This window comes from Schistocerca nitens, chromosome 3, assembly GCF_023898315.1.
Source record: "Schistocerca nitens isolate TAMUIC-IGC-003100 chromosome 3, iqSchNite1.1, whole genome shotgun sequence".
Classification (NCBI taxonomy): Eukaryota; Metazoa; Arthropoda; class Insecta; order Orthoptera; family Acrididae; genus Schistocerca; species Schistocerca nitens.
The window spans coordinates 765,375,234-765,398,906 of NC_064616.1; the positions used below are offsets into that span (position 1 = coordinate 765,375,234).

Consider the following 23,673-nt stretch of genomic DNA (forward strand, 5'->3'; position numbering starts at 1 on the left):
CAAATAGTGAACGACAGGAATGGTAGAACGAAAAACACGGAAAAAATAAAAGCAGTAAAAAATTTATGCCGTCAGGATTGATCAGGTGAAACAATTTTATTATCTCGGTAGTATAATCGCAGAGGGTAACAGATTCTTAATGGAAATGAAGAGAAGGGTAACATTGGGAAAACGGGCTTTTATGACTAAGAAAAACATTTTAACTAGCAACCGTATTATTACAGATGTAAGTAAATCGTTTGCAATAACATCTGTGTGGAGTACACTTCTCTATGGAAGTGGAATTTGGACTGTGGGTAACTTGGAAAGGAATCGACTCGCAGTTGCTGAAATGTGAATATGGCGAAAAATGATGGAAGTGAGCGCGACAAAAAAACGGACGTGGAGTTATTAAGGAAAGTTAACGAATGTATGTGTTGTTGAAGGTAATGGAAAACAGAAAAAAATATTGGACACAACACTTTCATTATTACTAAAATGTAGACTTTCACGGCAGGAAATATCATGTCCATTATAATTATCCGGGCTGTTATGCTGTGGTCGGTTGATGAATTCTGTGTCGATTCCCAACGTTTCGTCTCCGACTGCGGGAGACATCTTCAAGGGGGTCCGTAGCTCTCCAACACACCCACTGGCTCGCTACTGACTGCCGCTGAATTCCGTGTCCGCGCGCTCCCGCGCCGCGGCGTGACGTCACGTCCTTACAGGAAATGCAGATTTTTAAACACCTGCAGTATGCCAAAGACGATGTCCTTAACGATCAGCTCCAATTAAAAAACTCGTAATGTCACGGACAGCGGCCAATTGCACTGACGTTTTCAAAACACGTGACGTCACGCCGCGGCGCGGGAGCTCGCGGACACGGAATTTAGCTGCAGTCAGTAGCGAGCCAGTGGGTTTGTTGGACCTTCCATCGAGCTACGGACCCCCTTGAAGATGTCTCCCGCAGTCGGAGACGAAACGTTGGGAATCGACACTGAATTCATCAACCGACCACGGCATAACAGTCCGGATAATTATAATGGACACTTTCATTATTAACATTTTTCAAGGTTGGTCGGTTGGTTTGGGGAAGGAGACCAGACAGCGTGGTCATCGGTCTCATCGGATTAGGGAAGGATGGGGAAGGAAGTCGGCCGTGCCCTTTCACAGGAACCATCCCGGCATTTGCCTGGAGTGATTTAGGGAAATCACGGAAAACCTAAATCAGGATGGCCGGACGCGGGATTGAACCGTCGTCCTCCCGAATGCGAGTCGAGTGCCTAACCACTGCGCCACCTCGCTCGGTATTTTTCAAGGGACAATGTTGTTACAGAAGGAAAAAGGATGGCCTAGGAAGAAGTATTTGGAAAACATGGAGAAGAAAATATGAGAACAGCATGGAATTGACAGTAGGAAGTGGTTCCATCGACAAGACTTCAACTTTCAGAATGCATATGAATGTGGTATGCTTCTAGCAGGTGTTATTGCACTATATTTTTGAGTAGCTAGTGTCACTTTATTGTATTTCTCGGAGGAATTCTGTTGTCAACATTCAACATTTAATATGCAAAAATATTCATATTTCTGTTTCTCAATTTCGTACAAGAAACGAAGAGCGGAACGCCGCTCAGAGGAGCGCACAGGCGCGGGACTGACTGGTGCCGCTGCGGGCAGACTTGCGCGTGCGCGCGCGTAAGCCCCCGGAGCGCAGCCTGGCGGCGAGCGCGCCCACGCCGCCCCCGCTGGAGCCGGCGGCGCCGTCCTCCGCGTCGTCGGCGGCGAGCGACTGCGCGTCGGGCGGCGCGGAGGCGGCCCGCCGCTCCAGGCGGTGCAGCAAGATTCGGTAGGTGCCCACGACGGCGCTCTTGCTCCCGCGGTCGCGGTGCTCGTCCAGCAGGTCTCGCGAGATGCCCAGTTCCTCCAGCTTCTCCAGCGCCTGCAGCTCGTGGTCGCTGCCGGTGTCCCAGTCGCCGGAGGCCGCGGCTGCGGCGACCTCTGCCGATCGGGGCATGCGCACGCCGCGTAGGAACTCCGACTCGCTGACGCTCTGCAGCGAGAGGCGGGACGTCGGCTCCAGCTGCAGGATGCCCGCTGCAACAACATGACGCGTCTCAACTTGTGCTAGAGGCAGGATCTACTCGACTACATTATTCAGCTGGACTGGTGCGGGGATAACAATAGGAAAGTTCAAATAACTTACTGGAACGCAGCCGGCTAATCTACATCTACATCCATACTCCGTAAGCCACCTGACGGTGTGTGGCGGAGGGTACCTTGAGTACCTCTATAGGTTCTCCCTTCTATTCCAGTCTCGTATTGTTCGTGGAAAGAAGGATTGTCGGTATGCTTCTGTGTTGGCCCCAATCTCTCTGATTTTATCCTCATGGTCTCTTCGCGAGATATACGTAGGAGGGAGCAATATACTGCTTGACTCTTCGGTGAAGGTATGTTCTCGAAACTTCAACAAAAGCCCGTACAGAGCTACTGAGCGTCTCTCCTGCAGAGTCTTCCACTGGAGTTATCTATCATCTCCGTAACGCTTTCGCGATTACTAAATGATCCTGTAACGAAGCGCGCTGCTCTCCGTTGGATCTTCTCTATCTCTTCTATCAACCCTATCTGGTACGGAGCCCACACCGGTGAGCAGTATTCAAGCAGTGGGCCAACAAGTGTACTGTAACCGAATCCTTTGCTTTCGGACTGCATTTCCTTAGGATTCTTCCAATGAATCTCAGTCTGGCATCTGCTTTACCAACGATCAACTTTATATGATCATTCCATTTTAAATCACTCCTAATGCGTACTCCCAGATAATTTATGGAATTAACTGCTTCCAGTTCCTGACCTGCTATTTTGTAGCTAAATGATAAGGGATCTATCTTTATATGTATTCGCAGCACATTACACTTGTCTACATTGAGATTCAATTGCCTTTCCCTGCACCATGCGTCAATTCGCTGCAGATCCTCCTGCATTTCAGTACAATTTTCCATTGTTACAACCTCTCGATACACCACAGCATCATCTGCAAAAAGCCTCAGTGAACTTCCGATGTCATCCACAAGGTCATTTATGTATATTGTGAATAGCAACGGTCCTCTGACACTCCCCTGCGGCACACCTGAAATCACTCTTACTTCGGAAGACTTCTCTCCATTGATAATGACGTGCTGCGTTCTGTTATCTAGGAACTCGTCAATCCAATCACACAATTGGTATGATAGTCCATATGCTCTTACTTTGCTCATTGAACGACTGTGGGGAACTGTATCGCACGCCTTGCGGAAGTCAAGAAACACGGCATCTACCGCCAATATTTCGACAGGTGAAAGCTTCGTCATTTTCGAAGCGCAAGTAATACGACAGACACATCGTGTGCTCGGCAACCTAAACACTTCGCGGGAGGGATTGCTTCAACGAGAAAACGAAAGACGGTGTGCTCAGAAAGCTAGCACACCGCAAACACCTAGTGCCAATCCATAACTAAAGGTAACTAACGCCTGACGATATCGATTCTTCATCCTTTCCTACTTCCTTTTCGTCTTCTTCGTCTTCTTCTTCTTCTTCATCATCATCTAGAGCCTATGCGTTTCGGATTTTGGTGACCGTCACAGTTATATCACTTTCGCTTATTCCAAAAGTTTCCAGCTTGTGTGTGACGTCTGTGGTATCGATAGCAACGATGCCACGGAATAGTTTATGTTGGCACTACGAGAGAGACGACAGCGCCCTCTAGCCGGTGCTGTAGAGGTCTACGAGCTCCGCGACTGCTTCAGCCCTTTTGATCAGGTGCAGCCACGCAGGACACTTCGCTTCAGCATCGGACCTACGTACAAAGTTATGTAATCGTTTATCGCCTTGTTTTTGCACCGGTAAACCACGTTCTAGCGGTACCGACTTGTAATACCTTTTCTCATTCCTACCCACGCGCCGCCTCCCAGGCGGGATACAAAACCGTCCATGTCCTTAGGTTTCCTAGTCAAGATGTTATCTTCCTTTCTCGTCCTATTTTACCATTTATCTTTACGTGAAGAATGTTCTGCTGCATTTTACACCTGTTTCCATTAATCATTACACTCAGGTGACAAAAGTCATCGGATATCTACACTCCTGGAAATGGAAAAAAGAACGCATTGACACCGGTGTGTCAGACCCACCATACTTGCTCCGGACACTGCGAGAGGGCTGTACAAGCAATGATCACACGCACGGCACAGCGGACACACCAGGAACCGCGGTGTTGGCCGTCGAATGGCGCTAGCTGCGCAGCATTTGTGCACCGCCGCCGTCAGTGTCAGCCAGTTTGCCGTGGCATACGGAGCTCCATCGCAGTCTTTAACACTGGTAGCATGCCGCGACAGCGTGGACGTGAACCGTATGTGCAGTTGACGGACTTTGAGCGAGGGCGTATAGTGGGCATCCGGGAGACTGGGTGGACGTACCGCCGAATTGCTCAACACGTGGGGCGTGAGGTCTCCACAGTACATCGATGTTGTCGCCAGTGGTCGGCGGAAGGTGCACGTGCCCGTCGATCTGGGACCGGACCGCAGCGACGCACGGATGCACGCCAAGACCGTAGGATCCTACGCAGTGCCATAGGGGACCACACCGCCACTTCCCAGCAAATTAGGGACACTGTTGCTCCTGGGGTATCGGCGAGGACCATTCGCAACCGTCTCCATGAAGCTGGGCTACGGTCCCGCACACCGTTAGGCCGTCTTCCGCTCACGCCCCAACATCGTGCAGCCCGCCTCCAGTGGTGTCGCGACAGGCGTGAATGGAGGGACGAATGGAGACGTGTCGTCTTCAGCGATGAGAGTCGCTTCTGCCTTGGTGCCAATGATGGTCGTATGCGTGTTTGCCGCCGTGCAGGTGAGCGCCACAATCAGGACTGCATACGACCGAGGCACACAGGGCCAACACCCGGCATCATGGTGTGGGGAGCGATCTCCTACACTGGCCGTACACCACTGGTGATCGTCGAGGGGACACTGAATAGTGCACGGTACATCCAAACCGTCATCGAACCCATCGTTCTACCATTCCTAGACCGGCAAGGGAACTTGCTGTTCCAACAGGACAATGCACGTCCGCATGTATCCCGTGCCACCCAACGTGCTCTAGAAGGTGTAAGTCAACTACCCTGGCCAGCAAGATCTCCGGATCTGTCCCCCATTGAGCATGTTTGGGACTGGATGAAGCGTCGTCTCACGCGGTCTGCACGTCCAGCACGAACGCTGGTCCAACTGAGGCGCCAGGTGGAAATGGCATGGCAAGCCGTTCCACAGGACTACATCCAGCATCTCTACGATCGTCTCCATGGGAGAATAGCAGCCTGGATTGCTGCGAAAGGTGAATATACACTGTACTAGTGCCGACATTGTGCATGCTCTGTTGCCTGTGTCTATGGGCCTGTGGTTCTGTCAGTGTGATCATGTGATGTATCTGACCCCAGGAATGTGTCAATAAAGTTTCCCCTTCCTGGGACAATGAATTCACGGTGTTCTTATTTCAATTTCCAGGAGTGTATATTCACAGATACAGATGTCTGAAGTATCACGTACACAAGATATAAAGGGCACTGCATTGGCGGAGCTGTCATTCGTACGCAAGTGACCCATCTGAGTAGATTTCCGATGTGATTCTAGTTGCAAGATGGGAATTAACAAGCTTTTAACGCGGAATGGTGGTAGGAGCTAATCGCCTGGGACAGTCCATTTCGGAAATCGTTCAGGAACTCCATTTTCCGAGATCCATAATGTTTAGAGCATGTCGAGAATACCAAATTTCAGGCATTACCACCCCCCCCGCCCCCCCCCCCCTCCCACACACACACACCGCGAACTGCACAGTGGCTTAAGGTCTTCACTGAACGCCGTGAGCAGCGGCGTTTGCTGGAGTTTTCAGTGTTAACAACACACAAGTTACACTGCCTGAAATAACGGCAGAAATCAATGTGGGACGTACGAAGGTGAGGCGAAATTTGAGGTTAATGGGTTATGGCAGCAGACGACCGACCTTTGCTAACAGCGCGACATCGCCTGTAGCGCCGTTCCTGGGCTTGTGGCCATACCGGTTGGACCTTAGACGATTGGGAATGCACGGCCTGGCCATAAGAATCCCGATTTCAGTTGGTAAGAACTGATATCAGGGCTCGAATGTGGTGCAGACCCCACGAACACATAGACCCAAGTTGTCAACAAGGCATTGTGCAAGCTGGTGGTGGTGGTTTAAATGGTTCTGAGCACTATGGGACTTAACTGCTGAGGTTATCAGTCCGCTAGAACTTAGAACTACTTCAACCTAACTAACCTAAGGACATCACACACAACCATGCCCGAGGCAGTGTTCGAACCTGCGACCGTAGCGGTCGCGCGGTTCCAGACTGTAGCGCCCAGAACCGCTCGGCCACTCTGACCGGCAGCTGGTGGTGACTCCATACTGCGTTTTATATGGAATGCACTGGGTCCTCTGGTCCAAATGAACCGATTTTTGACTGGAAATGTTTATGTTCAGCTGCTTGGAGACCATTTTCAGCCAGTCATAGACTTCATGTGCTCAAACAAAGGTGGAATTTATGTGGTTTACAACGCGCCATGTCATCGTGACACAGTTGTTCGCGATTGGTTTGAAGAACGTTCCGAATTATTCGAGCGACTGATCTGGCCACCCTGATTTCCCGACATGAAACCCATGGAACATTTGTTGAACATAATCGATAGATCAGTTCGTGCACTAAATCCTGCACCGGTAACACTTTCACAATTATGGACAGCTATAGAGCCAGCATGGCTCAGTATTTCCGTAGGGGACTTCCAATGACTTGTTAAGACAATGCCACGTCAAGATGCTGCACTACACCCGACAAAAGGAGATCCGACATGATATTAGGAGGTATCCCATGACTTTTGTCACCTCAGTGTATGTAGCCGAGATATTGTACGAGAGCGTGGTGTAAAGTAATGCTTCCGAATTTTTTACATAAAAACTCGGAAACCCTTTAAATGAAAAAACAATCTTTATTAGCATTCTAAATCTGTTTTTCACGTCTACATATTTATTTCTCAGCATAGTCACTCTGGCATCGAACACATCACTCAACGAGGGGCCAGTTTGTTGAAACCGCCACTGATGAGTGTGACTATGTTGGCGGACCCACAACCTTACCTCTGCTTGCACCGCATCGTCACTATCAAAGAGAAGTCCTGAAGGTGTTCTTTAAGTTTTGGCAACATATGAAAATTGGGCAGGGCCATTTTGGGACTGTATGGAGAATGATCGATGACATTGAACTCAAGGCGTCGGACTGTTGCAGATGTCGCAGCGTTCGTGTGTGATGTGACACTTTCATGCTGATGGAGAAGGTGCCCCATGTGTGAACGAACTCTATGAATCCGAAACACTATTACAGCATGGTATTCTTAAGCACAGTCATGGTTACGTTACACACCGCCATGCTACACGCTATAATTCGGAGCCGTCTAGCTGCAGGGGCTTGTAACTTGCGTCAGCGAAGCTGGAAAGTCGACTGAGTGATATGCATGACATTTAATGCCTCAACAGATATTGAGAACAGAATAAATAATTCGGAGACAACACTTTTCAGATGTCCTCATAGCTTTTTTGGATTTTACTGCGTTTTAGACTTCTTTCTTCATTTTGCGGAGAATGTTGTTATTTGTAATTTCATTGTCCATGATACACTTAGCATTTACCTATACAACCATATCTTAAACGCTTCAAGTCGTTTGCCCCTTGCCTCGATTAAAGTTCAAAACGATGGGAAATTTGTACCATCATGGAAGTCTTAATCTTGTTTCGATTGAAAGGTGTTAGCCCTTAAACACATTACTCATTTTTTTAAAAAGCGCCTCTCTAGCTCTCTCAAACGGACATCAATTTCTTGCACGTTTCCCAGTTTTTGTTAACGTTGGTTCACAGACGTGAACGGTTGTTTACTTTTTCAATAAATTTACCAATGACGTACATCTGACAGTCTGCTATGTATTTTTTGCTGATGACAATTTTATGTTACTTAAGTTCGTAGTGAAATACTTATTAACAACGGGTGAGTAGGTAGTGCAAACACTCTCCCTCCGTAGCTCGATAGGAGAGAGAGGGGGGGGGGGGAGAGAGAGAGAGAGAGAGAGAGAGAGAGAGAGAGAGAGAGAGAGAGAGAGAGAGAGAGAGAGCGAAGGATTCTAGGTCGAATTTAAGTCAAATCTTCTCCATTAAACTATCATGTGGCCTTATAAACAGACCCAGAGGTTTTTGCTTAAAGGCTGCTTGGAATTCTGCTCTCTCACGGGTCAAACTACGGAGGATAAAGTTACCGCTACTTGCTCTCTTGTTGTTAATTAGTGTTTCACTACGAATAACGTCTGGCGTTCGTTATATTTGGTTACGACGTGGCACTAGTGGTTTTAGATGTGTGTTGTCTTTCTACATACGCAGTCTTTTGCGTCCTGGTTCACGCAGCCTAGCCCACCGTGCGTTTAAGTTGCCATGCACAGCCATCTCTCGTCTCATTTGTGCCTTGAGAATGACAGGGTGATCTGCTGAAATATCCCAAGCTGTCGAGGACGTCAGCTGTGTGCATTTACATGTATTGTTTGAACATTCTATACGCCAGGAAACGCTCAAGTTTCACACCTATAGGAAAATAAAAATGCATAAGGAGATCAGAGTTACGTCCTTAAGGCAATTATTGCTAGGTGCAGTGGATACTGAGTCCCTTCTGAAAGATCAGTTTATCGAAAGCAGACGTCGAACTTGTGCAGGCATGAGAAAATGAAAATTTCAGAAAGATGAATAATTGAGTGTAATTGTAAATGTTCAGAAGATGAACTTTATTTACAAGAAGAGGATCCCGTCGACGATTCTGCAAATTTACTAATGACTACATGTGACAAGGAAGGTTTCAAATGATTTTTACGCCTTTAAGTGACCTCTTCGTCTCAAGAACAAGTTGATTTTTCATAACCTTATCAGTATTTATCTGTATTTCAATGTGCGGAAACTGTTTAAATTTCATGATTAAGTGTTACCTTCCAAAAATGTTAAGTTTTCCAAGAAAAGAGGTACCAGGAATATTTATTTTCAAGAACGACAATGGGGTTAAATTGCCTACATATTAAAATAATTTCGCTATTCAAGCTGGTCTGACGAAGGCTATTAGGAAAGTAACGTCCGATCGTTCGCGAAATGGAAACCATTGTGAAAATCAAAAATGATTTTTTGCAACAGTTAACTACACTTTGCAGGCTACTTCCCTACTTATTCGCCACTTGGACTTAGACATTTGTCGTAGCGTTATACCAACACTCTAATACCCTCGTCATAGCAGGCAGACGCCCGTACGTTCCACCAGCCGGCCGTTGTGTCCGAGCGGTTCTAGGCGCTTCAGTCCCGAACCGCGCTGCTGCTGCGGTCGCAGGTTCGAATCCTTCCTCGGGCATTGATGTATGTGATGTCCTTAGTTTAGTTAGGTTTAAGTAGTTCTAAATCTAGGGGATTGATGACCTCAGATGTTAAGTCCCATAGCGCTCAGAGCGATTTGAACCATTTTTTCTTTTCACCAATTCACTACGCTGGTCTACAGCTCATTGTCTGTGTTAAAATGTTGTCTTCATCGCTAGCGGTTCGTATGACCAGAGATGAAACTCAGGTGGAGTCAATTACGGGTTGTATTGTGGGTGATCAAACATTTCCCATCGAAAACGCAGCAGGAGCTCCTTCATTGCCCCTGCAGCGTGCGACCCAGAATTGTCGTGAAGAAGGAAGCGCATGACAGTGACGTGGGCTGCATGACATCAGGTGAAATCTCTCACCAGGCCCTCATACTTGGCAGGAAACATTATTTTCTTGGTATCTTCACGTGCTCACTGTGCGCTCGGAACTGAAAAGAGCAACGCGATGCGATCGATGGGCATACTAGAGACGCCCAACACATCTGTGCAAAGCTTTACCGGATTTTGACTGTGGTTTCCATTTCGCACCAGATTAGAGGAGCTATTTTTCGGAGAAAACGCCTAAGGAGCCTGTGGTATGGAGACGGCCGGATTCACCGCATTTTGCAGTAATTTTCACGTAACAGTACCACCTGTCTGAGTTGCTCCTTTAGAGTGGGGCGGAGAGTTCACATTGTCGTAACTACGAATAACGAAGTAAGCACTACATACAAGCCCGCAAGCCTTTCCACGATGAAACTGACGGAAACGAGCTCAGAATAATCTCTTATGTTAATCCAATTTTGTGCTGACAAAAATCCTCAACGACTGGTCGTGAAGGGTTTTGCGAGCTCTTGTAGGTGGATTACACTTGTTTACCTTTATTCTAATGAATTTAATGTGGCTGATCACCATAAATCGTTCTCTATGCCTGATTCTGAGTATGTGGCGTTTGTGAATATTACCAAGGGTTGATTAGCGATGGTAATGTCATAGACTGTTGAAACATTTTGCCTATTTACGAGCATGACATTCCATCTCTTTGTGTTGAGAGATCGCATTCAGTCTATGAATCAAGAGTTGATAGCCTTCAACAATTTCTACGTTTTCTAAACATTTTACATTATAGTGACTTATGTGCACACCAAAACGTCTAGAAGTAATAGCCTCAAATAGCTATAGAAGTTCTCTACCGCCTCGTTTGCGTCTATCGTAAATAGTAAGGATCATATTACGTTAAACTATGGTACGCCCGACTCTACTATTGAGTCTAAGGATGAGTCAGGTTTTCGCTAAGAAGCCTGTAATCTACTTCCATAACTTCCCCAATATTAAATAAGCACGAGCTTTGTTAATATGTGCAGAAGTTGTGGTATAGGTGATCTTTATGGCTTTAGAAGCGATACGATTTCTGTTAGTGGACTGTTGTACGTCGTGTCTCGAATACACATCTACTTATCTGTACGATTCACCGTCACGATTTGGCCTAGCAATAACTTAATATTTACCATAAGAATATTACCTCTGTTATACGGGTGCCAGCATATGAACCCTAAGCATCCCACTGAAGCTATGATTGGGTCTTATATGGCTCCACTAATAGCGAGGACATACTACATTTCTTGAGAATAAATCAGTTCCAGCGAAAATCTACTTGTGATAATGAAAGAAAAATTCTTGTTGCTTAGATCGACTAAAAAATGTCATTTAGTAGGACCTCGGGCATATTCCGTCGAAGGGTCACATTATCGCAGTGTGAAAATCACCTATCATAAAGTTTGTACTTGATAAAGTAGATGCTTACTTGGAGTGTGCTTTTATGTACTTGCTAATATTCCTGTTTGCATTTTCGTTATCTGTCTGTTTTTCATTACTGTTCAACATGCCAGCTAAAATGTTGCAAATTTTAAAAAGCTCTAGATTCTACATAGGTTGCAGAAATGCAAACGACGTGTCCCAAACTGCGAGAGGCCGTACAAGGCAGAGCGCGTCAAGTTAATAACTCTCGGTGCGTCAAGCTGTCGGATCCAGTCACGGCGGTCGACTCGTCTCCGTCCTCGGCTTCCCGGCTGCTAGGCGCTGCATCAGGTAACCTAACCTAGAAACCAGTCAGCTCACAAGAAAAAATACACCCTGTAAGGAAGTAAACGATTATTACTATTCATATTCTAATACTGTACGATGACTGGTTGGCCCACGCAGTAATCAATTTGTAAGAGAAGGAAAGTAAGCGTTTAACGGTCTCTCGCCTAGAAAACCTACATCTGGAGGGCCAAACGGCGTCAGTTTGAAACCTTTTTCCACACGGTAGTTCAAATTGTAGCACCATTTCTTTCATCATGTCTCATGTGTGTGGAGAGTGGCTACTTACTTTCAAATGAGAAATCTCGAACAGTACAAGTTTAACACGATTGGTTATAATAATAAACACAAGACTTCGCTACAAGTTTCACTGTGTTGAAAATAAACACTACGAGGTCTTTCGAAAAAATTTCGAAACTTTCGTAATTTCGCACTATTGGTGAGCTGGAGCGAAATGTGGCTCTCATCCCTGCACACGACAGTGTTTAATGTGTAACTGTCGGAAGTTTCATCGTTGTATGTCGCTTACTTATTTCTCAGTGCTGTATTGCGTAAAACGTTGTGTCACACAGTTTGCGAATTTAGAGATCACAGAGTTACAGGAGCAAGGTGTCTGCATTAAATTTCGCGTGAAACTCAAGAAAACCTTTACAGAGACGCACCAAAGGATGCGGAAAGTGTACGGTGATGACTGCTGAAGCCATACTCGGTGTTACGAATGGTTCACACCGTTTAAAAATGGCCGGACGGAACTTAAAGATGACCGTCGTTCAGAACGCCTTTCGACGTCTACCGACGACGTTCATGTAAGGAACGTCAACGAAATTGTGTGTGCCAATTTAAGACTGAGTTTCCGAGAGATTACAGAAGAATATAACATCTCAGTCGATCATGTCATGAAATCCAGACACAGAATACTGGAATGCATCATGTCAGTGCCAAGTTCCTCCCACGACTCGTGAGTAAGGACCAGAAAGATCTTCACCTAGCAATCTGTGAAGAGCTTTTGGATCGTGCACAGGACAACGAGATGTTCCTTAAGAGGATCATAATTGGTGATGAGACGTGGCTCTACGGTTATGATGCTGGGACCAAAGTGCGGTCTCCAAGACCAAAAAAGACTCGTCAGGTCAAATGTCAAAACCATGCTGATAGTTTTCTTTGACTTTTAAGGATTAGATTCAAAAATGGTTCAAATGGCTCTGAGCACTATGGGACTTAACATCTGCGGTCATCAGTCCCCTAGAACTTAGAACTACTTAAACCTAACCAACCTAAGGACATCACACACATCCATGCCCGAGGCAGGATTCGAACCTGCGACCGTAGCAGTCGCGCGGTTCCGGACTGAGCGCCTAGAACCGCGAGACCACCGCGACCGGCTAAGGATTAGATAATCATGAATTCATGACAGGTAGAAACTGTTACTCGATAATACTATCGGGACGTGTTGCGACGCCTGTGATAAATGTCAGAAGGAGACGGCCTGAAATGTGGTGAGACAATTTATGGTTCTTGCATCACGGTAACGCACTCGCACATGCATCCCTGTTGGTGCGTGGCTATTGCACAAATAACGAAAGCACTGTGCTGCCTCATCCTCCGTACTCTCCAGACCTGGCACCTGCGATCTTTCTTTTATTTTCAAAGTAGAAAACCCCCTTGAAAGGACAAAGATTTGCGACTACATACTAGATGAAAGAAAATTCACAGACGGCGTTTCGTGTGATCCAGCAAGAGGCGTATCAAGCCTGCTTCCGGAAGTGGAAACGGCTTTGGGAGCGGGGAATCAATTGTAGAGGAGAGTATTTCGAAGAAGACCATGAACAAAAATAAAAGGTAAGCGTAAACGAAATTTGTGGACGAAGTTCCGGAATTTTTTGAATAGACCTCGTAAAAAAAAAGGCGTGCTACGAAGGAATTATCGGAATGGGATGGAAATCTGCAGACGTAATGTACATGTACAAACAAACAAATATCAAATTTCATAAAAAATGGATGATTTATTCACGAGAAAGTGCTTAACAAGTTCAGCAAGTCAATAACGCGTTGATCCAACTCTGCCCCTTATGCAATCAGTTATTCGGCTTGGCATTGATTAATGGAGCTAATGGATGTCCTCCTGAGGGATATCTGCCAAATACGGGCCAACTGGCGCGTCAGATCGTCGAAATTCCGAGCCGGTTGGAAGGGCACTGTCCACAATGTTGTAATCCTTCTCGATTGGAGAGGGGGCTGGCCGAATGCTTCCAGGCGCTTCAGTCCGGAACCGCGCTGCTGCTGCGGTCGCAGGTTCGAATCCTGCCTCGGATGTGGATGTGTGTGGTGTCCTTAGGTTTAAGTAGTTTTGAGTCTAGGGGGACTGATGACCTCAGATGTCAAGTCCCATAGCGCTTAGAGCCATTTGAACCATTATTGATTGGGGAGGAACCTGCGATCTTGCTAGCCAAGGTAGAGTTTTACAAGCTCTTAAACAATCAGTAGAAACCCTCGCCATTAGCGGGCGGGCATTATATTGCTGAAATGTAAGCCCAACTTGGTTTTCCATGAAGGGCAACAAAACTGGGCGCAGAATATCGTCGATTTACCGCTGTGCTGTAAGGATGCTGCGGATGGCAACTAAGGTGGTCCTGTTATGAAAAGAAATGGCACCTAAGACCATCACTTCTGGCTTTTGGGCTTATGGCGGATGGGAGTCATGTTGGTAGCCTGCCGCTGCCCGCGGCTTCTCCAGACACGTCTTTAGCCTGGAATCTCATTGCCTAGAGTAGAATGGCCTTCAGTGATGAGTCACACTTCGAACTGAATCTCATTTTGTTGCCAACAAGATCGCCGCATCTCTCCCCAATTGAGGACGTTTGGAGCGTTATGGACAGTACCCTCCAACAGGCTCGCGATTTTGAAAATCTGACGCACCAGTTGGACAGAATTTGGCTGGTGTTTCTCATGAGGACATCCAAAAACTCTGTTAATCAATGCTAAGCCAAACAGTTGCTTACATAAGGGACAGAGGTGGAGAAACGCGTTGTTGACTTGATCAATTCGTGAAGGTATTTCTCTTGAAAATTTCGTCATATTTTTCTGAAATTTAATAATTTGTTTGTCTGTACTTGTACACCACATCTACCGCATTCCGTCACATTCGCGTCGCGTCTTTTTTTTTATTTATTTACTTACTTACAATGTATTTTATGGAATGGTGTGTGTAGACGTGGTTAGATACCCATGTTCGGTTATATTCTTCGATGGAACCAAACTAGCGATAAGCTCAGAGAAATTGTTCACTGACGTTGCCTCCGTGTTGAATAGCTATGTCTGGAACTTGTGTTTCTCAGTATATGGCACCTCTAACGTTTCAGTACAAGACTTCGCGAAAACTAAAAGACATACGGAAAAATGACAAGTATCAGTGGACATAGCATCTTTCCAATTTCCGAATCGTGTTACTGTGAGGAAAAAGTGTCAGAACATACAGAAAAATAATGCGCTCCATATTGCCACATCAAACTAGTTCTCGCCTGCATAAAGGCAACTCAGTGAATAGATTTTCAGAACGGGATGCTATCATTGTACCTTCCAGGGCAGCAGCGACTTCAGGGAACTGTGTACACATATTGACGTTTAGTGTATCAGAAGCGATTCCCATACAGAACACCTGTAGCGAGAGTTCAAAAATTGGAGAGATGCTCTATCCACTAATGTGTGCGTATTTTGTTTATGTATTGTAGCGTAGTGGAGTCGTCTTCTGCAATCCGAAGGTACAATTAACCCTGTGCAGTATACACTGGTCAGACAGAACATTATAGCTACCGACCTACTATCGATATAAACCCATACAGGCGATAGTAGCGTCCCTTAGCGACTGGGAACAGCTTTGCCCTACTAACATTGTATAGTTAGTTACCTATGAGCTGCTTGCAGGCTGGTGAGACGAATGGCGGCATGCTGTAGTTACAGATGAGTATCTGCTTCTTGAGTGCAGCGACGGTGTTCGCCTTGAAAGGCATCTGCCCCGTCACCATGAAGAACAGCAGCACGCCGAGCGCCCATGTATCGACGGGCGCGCCCAAGTACGACTCATCGCGGAACAGCTCCGGCGCCGCGTATGGTGGTGATCCGCAAAAAGTCGTCAGCTGCTGCTCTCGGCCTGTCAAACATAAATCGTAGAGTTGTGCGCTGCATAACTGACGTAGTATATGGGAGGATTGCCGGTAGGATCGGTAGCATTCGTAAGGTAAAAACATAAATGAATGTGTAAGAGAGAATCTGGGAGCCGATGTTCTTCTTTGTTTTTCTTATTTATTCGGTTGTTTGTTTTACTCCCATTGTCTTTGAATCCATATGGTAAATTCATACTTCCATATAACTCGAAATGGAGGAAAAAAAGGTCCAACGAACCTGCGTCCGGCAGTGGACGGTGTGCGTGCAATGACAACAAATCGTCCCAGAACACAGTACAGAGCTACATCGGATTCTCGTCAAAACGGATGTTAAAAATGGTCTCCATGGAATGCCCCGCACGCGTTCACACGTCGCATCATGCACTGCTGCACTCTTTCGCACGTTCTGGGATTTCCCCGAATAGTGTCACAGTCGTCGTGATTACGCTGTTGAAAGGTCAGCACTTCAAGAACAGGTTCAGCTTACGCAACGTTTTTCAGATTCCCCCATAGGTAAAAATCCAGAGGGGTTATGTCCAGTAATCGAACAAGCCATGCTCAAGGGCCTCCGCATCATATCCAACGTACCAGGAAGACGATGATGAGGTGTCGTCGAAAAGTAATGCGGAAGTGGGATGGTGCTCCGTCATTCAGAAACCACATAACTTATCGTACTGTCAAAGGCACATTATCGAGCAGCAAAGAAAGTATTCCGCAGGAAGATCAGGTACGTTCCTCCGTCGACGCGTTGTGGAATAATAACTGGTCGCAAGAATCCCTGCCCACACGCCGATGCTGAACCGATGCTCAGGAGAAGACTCAACCAGTCACAGAGGATTGTCTGTAGCCCACAGTTGACGATTATGCAGATTGATGGTACCAATTCTGGTAAAGACTGCTTCACGAGTTAAGAGGACTGATGACAAATATCCCATAATTTTGATGGCCTGGTGCAAAAACCATCGACAAAATCCTTCCTGTAGAGCAGGGCTTCTCAACATACGTGCTCACGGAGCAAGCTGTGAGCAGCAAGGCGCGAGCACGGAGCAGCGCGAGCACGTTACCCCCACTACCGGACCAGAGCGGAGAGTGGGGAGAGTCACGTGGGGTACACAACAGCTGCCGCCAGTCAATGTAAATCCGCGGCCACCTGCAGGGATATCACTCACGAATTATTACTGCGACAAATGAAACAAATAAAGGAGAATGTACACGTGCCTCATAATTTTATTAGATTAGTGTATGCCTCTACCATCTGTAGACACTGAAACTAAAGAATTCCACGACAATCCTATATTTTCAACACTTTCTTCAACACTACTTAAAATATCACCTCCGGTTGTAGTGTTCTTCATGGCTACTACATCGAGGAGCTCCTCCCTCACCTGAAGATCTCTATTAACACCTCTAATAAATATGGCAAGCTGCGCTGTTCCAGTGATATCAACACTTTCGTCCAGAGCTAGAGAATACGCCATAAAATCTTTACAGATATTTGCAAACTGGCTCTGTACGTCGTCTGCCATGTCCTGTATGCGACGCATAATGGTCATGTTAGATAATGGCACAATCAGAAACTGGTCAACTTGAGATGGACACAAATGTTCCGCTGCAGCTACCAAACATTCTTTTATTAAATCGCCATCAGTTAAGGGGCGCAGGGATTTTGCTAAAAGCAAAGCAATTTTGTAACCCACTCTGAGAGCTGCCTCAGTTGATTTTTCTTCGTCGTCCAGATCTTCTTCAGATAGCTTCCTTTTAAGCTTAATAACTTTCTGTGCACGATCTGGTCAATCACATTTTCCACGTCCGTAGTCTTTCGCGTGGTACGACATATAATGCCGCTGCAAATTAAATTTCGTAAAAGAATTCAGCGTATTGTGACATACTAATCATTTTGCAACACCATCTTTTTCAGTAAACAGATACAATTCCTCCCAATGGGGATTGAACTGCGAAAGCATGGTTGGGGTTACACAACGGCGACTTCACATGATTGTTAACCAGCGAAGTGACTGTTACGAGCTGATCGTAGTACTTTAAACGTTACACAGTCGACGCGAATTCAATAGTCACGCTGCAGCCCTATTCAAACGTGCGCGCGCATTTCCCCTCCCTCCCCACTCCGCGACCTTGCAGCTGCTCGCGAGCACGTGCCTGAGCAGACGCGAGTACTCGTGCTCAAAACCGGCCAGTTGTTAAGCCCTGCTGTAGAGCGAAATCTGCTGCTGAGAAACCTTGCACTCGTTGCAAGTGATAGTGATAGTATCGGTTATTATGTAGGATACACATAATCGTACTTCAGCTCACACCACGTTGGCAGGCCACTTGCCTGGAACTTGTACTAGGATTCGTCTCAGTGTCCTGTAGAAACCGGTCCTCCATATCTGGTATACGCACAGTCCACCGCCTCCACGCACGTTCGTCTGTGTGAAAGGACCAATGATCACACACACGCCCAGAAATGGCTTGAAATGTTGTGTGATGTGTTTGGTGTCTGCCACCTCTCGACCGTCTCCATCTGCTTGGCGGTACACAAACGCTCTCTTGGTTTGTTCTCGACATGAATCCCGGACTGTTCTGATGCTTACAGTACGTTGCGTCAATCACACAGGGAATACATAAGGAACACACAGCACATGGATAGAGGAATTGTCATTCGTCAGCGCTATCTACCTTGAAAACGACGCATTTTCGGACACATGTTCACAGATCATTTATTTCTCCATTTCCAGTCAGGAATCTGTCCATGTAGTTTATTGATTTTGCTAATGTTCACCCTGTAGAAGTTGGACGAAGTATTGAAGCGATATCTGATGTATTTTTGTTTTGAATTTTTTTATTTTGCCTTTTGTTGACGATATTGCGTTTTCTAGCGCTATGTGATAAATATGTATAGTTGGTTTTTTAATTTTTACCACAACATACCACTGTTTCAAGCTACAAGTCAACAGTTTTCGAATAAAACCTGAATTAAGCATTAACAGTTCCACTTTTCTGAAAATACTACTTACTTTTAAGTAACATACAGGAGGATAACAATACAAAACAAAAATGTTCCGTAGGTTACCCGGCCCTTTGTATATCCTCAGTCAGTATCTAGGGGGTTCAATGCTTCCGGTTTTTAGGGGAATCTAGTAAGACACTGATAGCGAACGATATGAGGTAACGTCCGATAGGCATGCAATACCTGTAACGTACAGGTAATGCGGGAACGACCTTAACTGACCAAAGATACTAGGAAAACAACTGTAGTCTACGCTTATTTACGATGACTGCGGTAACCTTCGGTAGATTTACAACTCTAATAAGCAGGTTGCTTAACCAAGTTCTGCAGTTATTGCAAGTTTAAGAAACTAAAGATAGTTCGTAAAATTTTGTAAACAGTGGAAAGGTATTTACCTCAAAAGCCTATCGGTCGGCGGCTCCTCACTCTCATTCGGAAGGAAAAGAATTCAAGTATGCTAAGGGAACAAAATATTAGCCACCACCTCAAGAGAATACACTGGTCGCTTTGGAGCGCTGTGGATGGTGTAGAACTTGTACCTGTCTGCATTGCTACCCTACACCGTTAACTTAAATCATGGCAGTGAAATGGTTGCGTATGTGCCAGTCAGTTACATGGAGCCATCGCTGTAAGCTGGGTTGATATCAACGTGTGACAGAACGGTAGATAGGAGAATCGTGTTTATACATGCGCCTGACTGCACTGTGCCGGCCGAAGTGGCCGTGCGGTTAAAGGCGCTGCAGTCTGGAACCGCAAGACCACCACGGTCGCAGGTTCGAATCCTGCCTCGGGCATGGTTGTTTGTGACGTCCTTAGGTTAGTTAGGTTTAACTAGTTCTAAGTTCTAGGGGACTAATGACCTCAGCAGTTGAGTCCCATAGTGCTTAGAGCCATTTGAACCATTTTTGAACCTGACTGCACTTGGAATGAAAGTGCTCGATTTTCTGATGCGTCAACGCGGACTGTGCAATGTGTCTACAATGGATGGTGTACCACCAACAGCCATTTATCGCAGCGTAAAAGCAGTGGTAGTAAAAAGTTCTCGCTGAGGCCTCCAGTAGATACGAGAGACAACCATGCACACAGAGGATATCAAGCTGGCACAAACAAACTCATGGTAAAATGTTATGTCGCATCTCCTTTTGATCACGAGCGCTGAGTGGTCACATAGTTTAACTCGGTATCGCCAAATTTTGGGGTATGCTGGTTAAAATATTCACTAAATTATCTGGTATATCATCAAACGAAAAGATTAGTGCGAATCACACAGTTTGACGCAAAAGCCCATAGACTGTGAGGTATATAGCCCGGATATAAAATAGCCGGACGAAGTGGCGTAGTGGTTAAAATACTGGACTCTTTTCGTGGTATTTCCTTCGTAAACAACACGTACGAATTCCATCCCTAGCTTAGTCTAATCTGAACTTTTCCTCTGTCTCTAATGACCTCGTAGTCGACAGGATGTTTTATGAGCATAGGATAATTCAGTAAGTTCAGTACTCAGGTGAAATGTAAAAACAATAATGTTCATTTCAATAGTGTTGTGATGACACTAATCTCAGTGATATAAATTTGGGTGAATTTCGCACGATACACAAATAAATTAAGAACTGTGACTTATTTTTGACAGCAATAGCCTCCTGGTGAGAGTTATATTTTGACTTCGTGTTTATACGACTGTCTTCCTCCTCAGCTAAGGCTCAGCGTTTCTGACTGTTATGCGGAACGGAGCGAGGTAGCGCAGTTGTTTACACTGGACTCGCATTCGGGAGGAAGACGGTTCAAAGTCGCGTCCGGCCATCCAGATTTAGATTTTCCATTATTTCCCTAAATCGTTCCAGGCAAATGCTGGCGTGGTTCCTTTGAAAGAGAACGGCCGATTTCCTTCCCAGTTTTGGACCCAATCCGAGCTATTGCGCCTTCTCTTGACCTTGATGTCGACGGGACCTTAAACACAATGTTCCTTCTTTTCTTCTTCCAGTTCTGCTTAGAACCCGGGTTCGGCTCCTGGTACTGAGAGGGATTTATCCCTCGTATCAGGACTGGAACGGAGTGATCTCAGCCTCGTGTTGCTATATGAGGAGCTATTTGAGTGAGAAGTAGTGGCTCCCAGATCTGGGAAGCTGACAATGGTGGGGTGAGCGGTGTACCAATCCCATCCTCTGTTACACCGCATCCAAATGACGTCACTGCTAGAGGATGACACGGCGGCTGGTCGGTGCTCAGTCAACGGTGACATCACATAGACAAAGTATCGCTGACAGTTCGTCACAGGTGTACCACACTAACGTCCAGTTTACGCCTGAAGTAATCACGCATTTATATTTATAAGACTGCCTGCCTCCGCAGCTAAGTACTCAGGTGAAATGTAAAAACAATAATGTTCACTTCAGTAGTGTTATGATGAAACTAATCACAGTGATATAAATTTGGGTGAGTTTCGCACGATACGTAGGTGGGAGCAGCTTGTTAATCATTAACTCCTTGCCAAAAAAATATCGGCGCACGGTCCGTTAACAGAATTTAACCGTCCTCTAATTTCCAAAAGCGAACGCGGGCCTTTTTAATTGAGGCGGTTATCAAAATAGCCATTAATATTAATAAATATGATTCAAGCTCCACTTGAAACTACGCTTTACTGACTTGGTGGATAGTATCAAATCACTATGCTCTCTGCTTATTTATCTGTTGACTGCTGCTGAAGGCCCATATGAGGTTAAAAGCGAAAAGTTGTTAAGCGAGTGGGTGGAGTCATCGCATTTTGTCACGTTGTTCTTGAGCTCAACGGCAGCTATGCTCGTGCTGCTAAGCTTGTGTAATTGATATTTACGCACCGGAACCAAGTTACAGCTAACAGATATCTGCTGCTGCTACTGCAGTCTGGTTTCTTCCTTTAGACAAAATTGAACGACATTTCCGAACATTCTTCATTCAGTGATATTATTGATACTGGATATATGAAAAGCAGTAACTAAGGACTCAGTTACGACTTATCTTGTGTTATCAGACGGAATACTTCAACCGAACCCGACCGCGGTGGCCACGCGGTTCTAGGCGCTGCAGTCCGGAACCGCGCGACTGCTACGGTTGCAGGTTCGAATCCTGCCTCGGGCATGGATGTGTGTGATGTCCTTAGGTTAGTTAGGTGTAAGTAGTTCTAAGTTCTAGGGGACTGCTGACCTCAGATGTTAAGTCCCATAGTGCTCAGAGCCATTTTTGAACTTCAACCGAAATTTTCATTTCTGCTTGCTATGGAAAGTCTCTATACTGGATAAGCCATAGGACGTGGTCGTAAAACCTGTGTACTATAAATGACAAATATATAGATTTTTTCTATAATGGAGACGTTTCCATGTAAAGTGATACTTATTTTAACATAACAAAAAATGGTTCAAATGGCTCTGAGCACTATGGGACTCAACTGCTGAGGTCATTAGTCCCCTAGAACTTAGAACTAGATAAACCTAAGGACATCACAAACATCCATGCCCGAGGCAGGATTCGAACCTGCGACCGTAGCGGTCACGCGGTTCCAGACTGAAGCGCCTAGAACCGCACGGCCACACCGGCCGGCTTTAACATAACAAATTAGTAGAATAAAATGATATATAATTAGTAACTCTTAGTTATGATCTGAAATAATTACGGAAGTTTTTGCGTGTTCCTACACGATTCAAAAAGAATGCGTCTTTACATCAGGAATTTACATTAACAAAAGTAAGAAAGTAAAGTAGCTTATCGTGCAAATGACTTTATACAATAACACACAAAATATTTAATAAAACTCAAAAGAAGTGGACATTACAAAAATCTAAATAAGAATATTGGAATAATACCTACCGCTTCTGCTGTGCCGTTAGTAACGATTTTTTTCCCTGCTCGAGTCAGAGTATGAATTTCTTACGTGTTGCTGCACGTACCGGTAGGCATAAGCAACACATGTAGTATATAATAAGCTACCGCTTTCCCCTTTAGTTCCACAGTTTGTATATTTGCTAGATATTGTTTAGAAAGTTCTCACTTATGAACAGACTTTCATTCTCGTGTGTTAATAGGCTTTCAGTGTCTAGTCACTTACATACACAAATATTAAGGAGCAGAAAAAATTGTCTATCATGAAACTGCTGTCAATGGAACGTTACGTTCCGTCGCAGGTTTGTCACGATTCCATATCGACGTCTAGAATGTTATACCTATCAGAGTGGGTCAAACAAAAATGAGTGTGACTGACTAAAATATCTAGAGTTCTTTTACTATTTTCTTAGAGCCACGTCTTTCAAAGCGATAGTGAATGGCCAAAATTTAATATATCTTTGTTTCTGTTTCGGTTTTGTTACCGGTGGAGAAAAGTTCGTTCTTCCGCGTGACTATGGAAATAGGAGCCGCCATTCCTGAGACTTCTCCCAGTAACATCTACACTGGACAGTCTTCAGTTCTTACATAGTCCAATAAATGCTCACAGTCTTATAGAAAATACCTCAACACGTTCATGAAACACTCGTAGTGGCAGATTAGAGATATCGTGATTAACAAAGCAGAGAAGGAGCGTTGGACAGGTTTGAATCAGTTCCCAAACTTTGAATTGTTGCAAGAGTAGTTCCAAATCATGAACAGAATTGTACTGTATTACGCGGTGGAAAAATCCTAAAGCGTTACGATGAAAATAATAAATGACAGTATCTCATAACTTCAAATAACGATACACAGCCGTCAAACAGAACAATTTCATTGCACGTCCACGGAATACTGTTTCCAGTAAAATATTTCTTACTTTATTCGCTTTTTATTACACCATAAATTATTAAGTTTCCTTCTTATTTTTGAATTAGTCGGTTTAATGAAAGTCATGAGGCCTATTACCATAGTATTACTGTAATTACTGGTATTGACTTTACGTTGTATCTACTCCCAAAATCTGAAAAAGAAAGATTTCCATGTCAGCGAAATAGCAGCTTCAATAACAAGGATTAATAAAGTTCAAGAGTGTCACACA

The 23,673-nt window shown here is 45.2% G+C and overlaps 1 protein-coding gene across 7 annotated transcripts in view; it reads right to left on the minus strand.

Moving 5' to 3' along the window:
* Positions 1–1,076: 1,076 nt before the first annotated feature.
* Positions 1,077–23,673, minus strand: part of LOC126249755 (serine/threonine-protein kinase NIM1) — a 518,432-nt gene continuing 495,835 nt past the window's right edge. For 2 of the 7 annotated variants that reach the window (XM_049951437.1, XM_049951443.1), the window contains exons 9-10: positions 15,418–15,660; positions 1,078–2,073 (exon numbers count right to left, since the gene is read on the minus strand). In XM_049951437.1, coding sequence (XP_049807394.1) covers positions 1,610–2,073; positions 15,418–15,660 — 707 coding nt within the window. In that variant the 3' untranslated portion in view covers positions 1,078–1,609. Of the gene's footprint in view, positions 2,074–15,417; positions 15,661–23,673 lie in introns of all 7 variants that reach the window. The other 5 variants (XM_049951440.1, XM_049951441.1, XM_049951438.1 and 2 more) reach the window with 4 other exon arrangements.